Here is a 7257-nt window from a genome sequence, read left to right on the forward strand (position 1 = left end):
CATTCACCGTTACAAATAAGAACAACGGTATAAAGAGGAATTCGACAAAAAACGTAGTTTGTTTTAAGTGTGGCAAGCGTGGTCACAAGAAAGCAGAATGTCGAAGCGAATGCGTACAAAAGGAAACGAAGGAAAGCACGAACAAAGAAGACAATAAAAATTGTAGTTTGCTATGTGCAGCTGACGCTCATTTTTTCGAACGATCAAAGTGGTGCGTAGACAGCGGAGCAACAAACCATATGTGTTGCGAAAAGAGCATGTTTACAAAGTTGGAAGAGCACTCCGAGAGGATAGGTCTAGCTGGTGACGGTTTCCTAGTTGCGAAAGGAATAGGTCAAGTAAAGCTGAAGGCAGATCGATATACGATTGTTATGAACAACCTATTGTATGTGCCAGAGATGAAGAGAAATTTCATGTCGTTTAGTCAAACAGTGGCTAATGGCAATGTAGTACATTTCGGTGAACATCAGGAGAAGATCATACAGAACGGAGAGTGCATCTTGCTCGTAAAGAAAGTTGGCAGCTTATACGTTTTTGACGGCAAAACAAGCAAGTGTTTTTGCGCTGCTAATAATGATGGATCTTTATGGACCAAGCGGTACGGTCATCTCAACTATCGTAGCTTGGAGGATCTAGAGAAAAACAACATGGTGCGCGGACTGGAAGGAACAAGCTTCACATCCAATGGGTCATGTGAAACATGCATGTTAAGTAAAATACACACTCAGAAGTGCCCTAAGTCATCTGAACAGAGGACGAGCGAAGTATTGGAACTAGTTCACTACGATGATTGCGGGTCATTCGATACACAATCGATAGGGGGCAATCGATACTTCTTGGCGTTCATCGATGACAAGTCACGGCGCATATTTGTCTACTTCATAAAAGGCAAAGACGAAGTGTTCACGAAGTTCGTTGAATTCAAACAACTTGTTGAACGGCAAACTGGCAAGAATATAAAATGCATTCGCAGCGACAACGGCCGCGAGTATGTAAACAAAGTTTTTGACGAGTACTTGAAGGCGAATGGCATAGCACGGCAACTGACGGTGGCGTACACACCGCAGCAGAACGGAGTTGCGGAGAGGGCAAATAGGACATTAGTTGAGATGTCACGATGCTTGCTGGTACAATCTGGAATGAAGATTTCACTGTGGGGAGAGGCAGTAAACTAGCGTCACCAACTAGCGCACTGAAGAAAATGACGCCAATGGAAGCGTGGAATGGTAAAAAAACCTTCAATTTCTCATTTGAAAGTTTTTGGTTCTTTTGCAGTAGCTTTAGAGAAAGGCCACGGAAAAAAATAAGTTCGACGCTAAGGGCAAGGAATACCACATGGTGGGTTATTCCAGGACTGCCAAAGCATACAGGCCTTACGACCCAAGCACAGGGCAAGTGGTCGAAAAGAGGGACGTGCTGTTTAGCGAACTTGGCGATACTGAGCAGAATCGAAAGGCTTCGATTATATTTGATATGCCAATGGGCATTCAAGAATCCGAGGATCAGATCGCTGATGGCGATGGTGTAGACGATGAGGCTAACGTGCGTGTAGGTCCTGGACGGCCAAGGATAGTTCGCACGGGCATGCGTGGGCGACCTCGTAAGCAGTTTTATCTACTTGGAGCTGCGACTGCTGGCGAGATCCCCATCCCCTTAGAGGAGGCGATTGGAGGAGCTAATGCATCGCTTTGGCGTGAGGCCATGGATAAAGAGCACAAGTCACTGTTGGTAAACGAAACCTGGGAAGCGGCGGAGTTGCCAAAAGGGCAGCGAGCGATCAACTATAAATGGGTGTATACCGTCAAAAGAGGACCAAGTGGCGAAGTAGAGCGCTACAAAGCAAGGCTGGTGGCAAAAGGTTGCTCACAGCAGTACGGCGTTAATTATAACGAGACATTTTGGCCTGTTTGTAGATTAGAGAGTATGCGGATTGTTTTAGCTCTGGCTGCAGAGTTAAAGTTGCATTTACATCAGATGGATGTTTGCACGGCGTACCTCAACAGCACTTTAACGTATACAGTTTACATGAAAAGACCTGAAGGATACCCCGGTCAATGCGATTCCAAGCAAGTTTTACGTCTAAAGAAGGCCATATATGGCTTAAAACAATCTGGAAGGGAGTGGATGGATGGAGTCTTAACAGGAATTGGTTTCATCTCATGTAGCAACGAACCATGTCTATACAAGAAGAATAACGGAGAACATCTAACGTTAATATTGGTGTACGTAGATGATCTGATTATTGCATGCCAGAGTATAGATGAGTTGAAAGCAATCAAGACTGTTGATGCCAGATGACTGCAGGTGTGACCACTCAGGCCAGCTGACAGTGTGGTCGCGATCGCAAGTTATCGATAGCGGCAAAGCTGGTATACTGTGCGTGTGACCGTGTCATACGCGCACCCACACTGTTCTTGGTTTCCTCTAGAGATGGTCACCCTGCCCTTTTTAGTGCTTTTTTCTATTCCGCCTTTTTCTCTACTGTTCAAATTTTCTCAAGCACATGTGAAAGTATATTTTCAAGTGTTCCAATAAAAGTTATAAAAAGTACTACAAGTTCTACAGAAAAAAAGTGAAAGTGTTTTTATTTCGACGAACAAGCATCCCCCTACAATCATTGGTCCTTCGAGCCGGATCTCTGGATAGCTCGACCCCAGCAGCAGCATTGGTTGTTTTGTTTCAAGATAACTAATACACTTTTTTTCCATCCATACATTTTGTGCAAGTGTCGTGTTCGCGCCATATTACTTTTCCTTGTACCTTATATATATGTGACACAGCATATATATAAGTACATAAGCGTTCTACCGGCAGTTTCTCCGCCATCTTTTCTACTTGGTATATACTTTGCACAGTATATATATATATCCTTATATGTATATGTATGTGTAAGTATGTTTAAAAGAGTTCGCTTATATTTTCCGATTTGGCCGCTGTTGTGTGTACTTCTGTCGTTTCGCGTTTGTCTGTTTTTCTTGACACACTCCAGTGTATGCAACCTCTTCGTGTAATTGTACTCTAAATAACAAGAAAGTCGCACTCCATTAAAAACAAACGCGCGTAGATCCACTACACTCCATATATATATATATATATGTATATATATGAATATATATACATATGTACACATACATACGACATATATATCCGCATACAACACACATACATACACGTACACTTCTATACACGACACTTACACACATATACACTCCGTATATGTTCCATACATACTGAAGTTATATACTCAAGTCCAGTATTACCCCCATAATATATATATATTATCACATACATACACGTATACTGCCTTACATTCATATACACTCCGTATACGTTCCTCATATATTGATATTATATATTCAAGTCCATTGTTACATATATAATATATATCTATTATCACATACATACACGTACACTTCCGTACACGTTACATATACACTCCGTATATGCTCCTTATACATTGATATTATATATTCAGATCCGTTATTACACATACATATGTATATTATCATATCCATTTCCGTATATGTACATATATAATCAGCAGCAATCACACCGAGTAATAAAGATTCACGCTGCTGTTTGTGTTTTATTCAAACAATTTTGTTTTTTCCAACAGCGATTCTTTTTTCTCCTCGTCTGTTTTCTTGTGTCGGCCTTGCTCGCTATCCTGTGACAGCCGAAGTTCCTCTCCATTTTGTGCTTGCTTTCGGCTGTCCGCTTTATCGTGAGTCTTTGTTGAGAAAAAGACTCTAAAGTGACTGCCGAAGCATAGTATGTCCAAGAGCCAAAAGAGCGAAAAGGACTCAAAACATTCGTTAAAGCTTCCGACCACAGCTCGTCGCCTGTCGTCGGAACTTTCCAACTTTGTAAACATGCGAAGAAAACTTCGATAAGACTACTTCTCGTAGCAAATGTGGCAGATATCGGGTGACTCTTCCATTCCAGATCTATAGCGCTGGCTCAATTCCTCAAGAACGAGAATCGTTTGTCGAGAAACGATTCTCTAAAGGAACAGTACAATCCCGTTCTCCAGGAGTGCGTGGACTTGGGTCATATGACACCCATATCGCCTCAGGCAATCGTCACGACTCCTAACTTCTATCTGCCTCACCATGCCGTGTTCAAACCAGATAGCACCACAACGAAGGTGCGGGTCGTTTTCAACGCTTCTTGTCCATCCTCAAATGGCAAGAGTCTGAATGATATCCTTCATTCAGGGCCCATTCTCCAATTGGATCTCACGTTGCAGATCCTCAGATGGCGATACTATCGATATGTGTTCAATGCGGACATAACGAAGATGTATCGCCAAATCCTCATGGACTCGAAGCACACACCGTTCCAACGAATTCTGTTCCGTACGTCGGACGGTGAGATCCGTGACTTCGAGTTGAACACAGTGACATTCGGTGTGCGCCTTTCCTGGCTCTACGAGTCCTCCAGCAACTTGCTGAAGACATACGCTTGGAGTATCCTCTCGCAAGCCGAGTCATCTCCAACAACATGTACGTGGACGACGTCCTGGCATGGACACACACGAAAGAAGAGGCCATCCGGACCCTTGCGGAAATGTGTGCAGCCCTGGACAGCGCTGGATTCCCGCTGAGGAAGTGGACGTCGAACCATAAGAGCGTGCTGAAGGACATTCCAAAGGACCATCTACTTAGAGAAGACTTCCTCGAACTCGAGGACTCCAGTACGGCGAAAACTCTGAGCATCAGATGGCAAGCTCACGATGACGAGTTCTTTTTCATGCCACCAGAAGTTTCCCATCAGGACTCCTACACGAAGAGGGAGGTGCTTTCGCAAATTGCTAAACTTTTCGCCCCAGCCGGGTGGCTGGCCCCTTTTGTTATCCGAGCCAAGATCCTCATGCAGGAGATCTGGCTGAAAACGCTCGAATGGGACGAGCATTTACCCACGGATCTTTTACTCCAATGGAAGGAGTACCTCAGAGCTATCCTGCTCTGGGAAAGATCCGGATTCCAAGACGGGTCCAATTCCAGACACGAGTGAAGCTCCAGTACCACGGATTCTGTGATGCTTCAGAAAGGGCGTATGGAGCGGCGATCCATGTCCGTGTGGAGACGGCGAACAAGGTTTCCACACATCTCCTCACTGCGAAGACAAAGGTGGCTCCTGTCAAGTCTCTCTCAGTGCCACGTTTGGAGCTTTGTGGCGCAGTCCTGTTGGCTGAGTTATCTGCAGCCCTCCTCCTAAATCTGCCAGCAGAAAGTTTCCAGACTTTCTTTTGGACTGATTCAACAATTGTTCTCGCCTGGTTGAACAAGCCACCCTGCAGATGGACAACCTTTGTGGCCAATCGTGTGGCCATAATCGTCCAAGCCAGCGACGCCAAGAACTGGTCGCATGTGCGATCCGAGCACAATCCGGCAGATCTTGCAAGCCGAGGTGTCCTGCCACAAGAATTGATTCGTAATCCTTTGTGGTGGCATGGACCAGAGTGGCCAACATCTCCAAGTCCCATTCCGGAGACTTTGCTGGAGCAGCGGATTAAGTGCAACGTCGCTAAGTTACCTCCTACTCCTGATTTCCTGTGTAAGTTCTCTGAGTTTGGCAAGGCACTGCGCACGTCTGCCTATGTTCTCAGATTCATCGATAGAAGGCGGAAATTGGCAGTTCCAAGCTCTACCGTGGTCCAGGCGGATGAGCTGTCACGAATCCAAGAGCGGCTAATCGTCATGGTATTCCACAGGAATACCACTGTCTGCAGTCCAAGCAGCAGGTTCCTTCTTAAAGTTCAATCCGAAACTTGAACCCGTTCCTCGATGGCAAGGGGATTCTACGGGCCTGTGGGCGTCTGAGGGCGTCCCACTCGCTGCGTTACGATGAGAGTCATCCAATCATCCTCTCGTATTCCTCGTCCTTTTCACGACTACTGGTTCGCTTCACCCATCGTATATCCTTACATGGGGGTAACCAAGTCGTCATGCGGCTGATCCGTTCCAGATTCTCGATTCCAAAATTGAAGGTCCTCGTCAAATCCACCATCAACTCTTGCAAGGTTTGCGTGATCTACAAGAAGAGACTGCAGACCCAAATGATGGGGGACTTGCCCAAGGAAAGGGCGTCCTACTCGAGACCTTTCACGCACACTGAAGTCGACATCGCCGGCCCATTCGAAATAAAGAATTACACTGGCCGAGCCTGCCTCATCACCAAAGGGTATGTCTGCGTCTTCGTGTGCTTCAGCACGAAGGCGATCCACTTGGAGGCAACATCGGATCTCACGACGGAGAAATTCCTGGCCGCATTCTCCCGTTTCATCGCACGGCGCGGGTGCCCATACCAGATGTACTCGGACAACGGGAAAACCTTCGTTGGAGCTGACAAAGTGATCTTCAACGACTTCGTGGAAGCGACGAGGGAGTGCATCATCGCACAACACGCCCACAAGAGCCTATCCTGGCACTTCAACCCGCCGGGCGCCCCGCATATGGGTAGATTATGGGAAGACGGCGTAAAGAGTTTCAAGGCACTCTTTTACAAGGCGACATCCACAGCGAAGTATACGTTCGAAGAGTTGTCCACTCTTCTCGCTAAGATCGAAGCCTGCCTGAATTCGAGGCCGATTTCCCCTATGCCCGCGGACCCTTCGGACTTACTAGCGCTCACTCCTGGTCATTTCCTCGTACTTATTTCGGTGTTGGAACCACCAATTAACCAACCGGCCACCTCCATCCTCAATCGATGGCAGCCACTGAAGGCTCTTCACCAACAATTTTGTTTCCGTTGGAAAGATGAGTACCTGAAGGAGCTGCACAAACGGACGAAATGGCAATCCCCTACACGGAATCTTCGGATCGGTGACATGGTCGTCATAAAAGAAGACAACCTCCCCTCGAACGAGTGGCGCCTAGGACGGGTGCTGACGACGTGTCCAGGCACCGATGCCAAGGTCCGAGTTGTATATGTGCTCACGGCGCGGGGTACTATCCGAAAACCCGTGGCCAAACTCATTCTACTCCCGATGGACAGCAAGACTGACCCCTCCACGTCAGAAGGACTGAAGGACGAATAACCTCCTATTCCGTATTCCTATTCGTCGTCCTGTGTTGTCCTATGCTGTCCTGTTCCGTGTGTCATTGACAATGCAAAGAGGCTACTACAATAATCTTTTGGTTTTTTTCTTGTTTCATTTCATGTAGTATGCCATCACATACATCCACCCACCAGGACCGCCCCGCTGGCACCAACTCGTTCCGGTGTCGCGTGTGCCGTGGGATCCACCCACTC

At 46.5% G+C, this 7257-nt stretch overlaps 1 protein-coding gene across 1 annotated transcript; it reads left to right on the plus strand.

The window, feature by feature from the left end:
• Positions 1-1335: 1335 nt before the first annotated feature.
• On the plus strand, positions 1336-7042 carry LOC132797787 (uncharacterized). The gene is made up of 5 exons (XM_060809566.1): positions 1336-1724; positions 3946-4505; positions 4580-4797; positions 5007-5705; positions 5798-7042. The coding sequence occupies exons 1-5, from the start codon at positions 1336-1338 to the stop codon at positions 7040-7042; spliced, it is 3111 nt and encodes a 1036-aa protein (XP_060665549.1).
• The last annotated feature ends 215 nt before the right edge of the window (positions 7043-7257 follow it).

This window comes from Drosophila nasuta, unplaced genomic scaffold (assembly GCF_023558535.2).
Source record: "Drosophila nasuta strain 15112-1781.00 unplaced genomic scaffold, ASM2355853v1 ctg20_pilon, whole genome shotgun sequence".
Taxonomy (NCBI): Eukaryota; Metazoa; Arthropoda; class Insecta; order Diptera; family Drosophilidae; genus Drosophila; species Drosophila nasuta.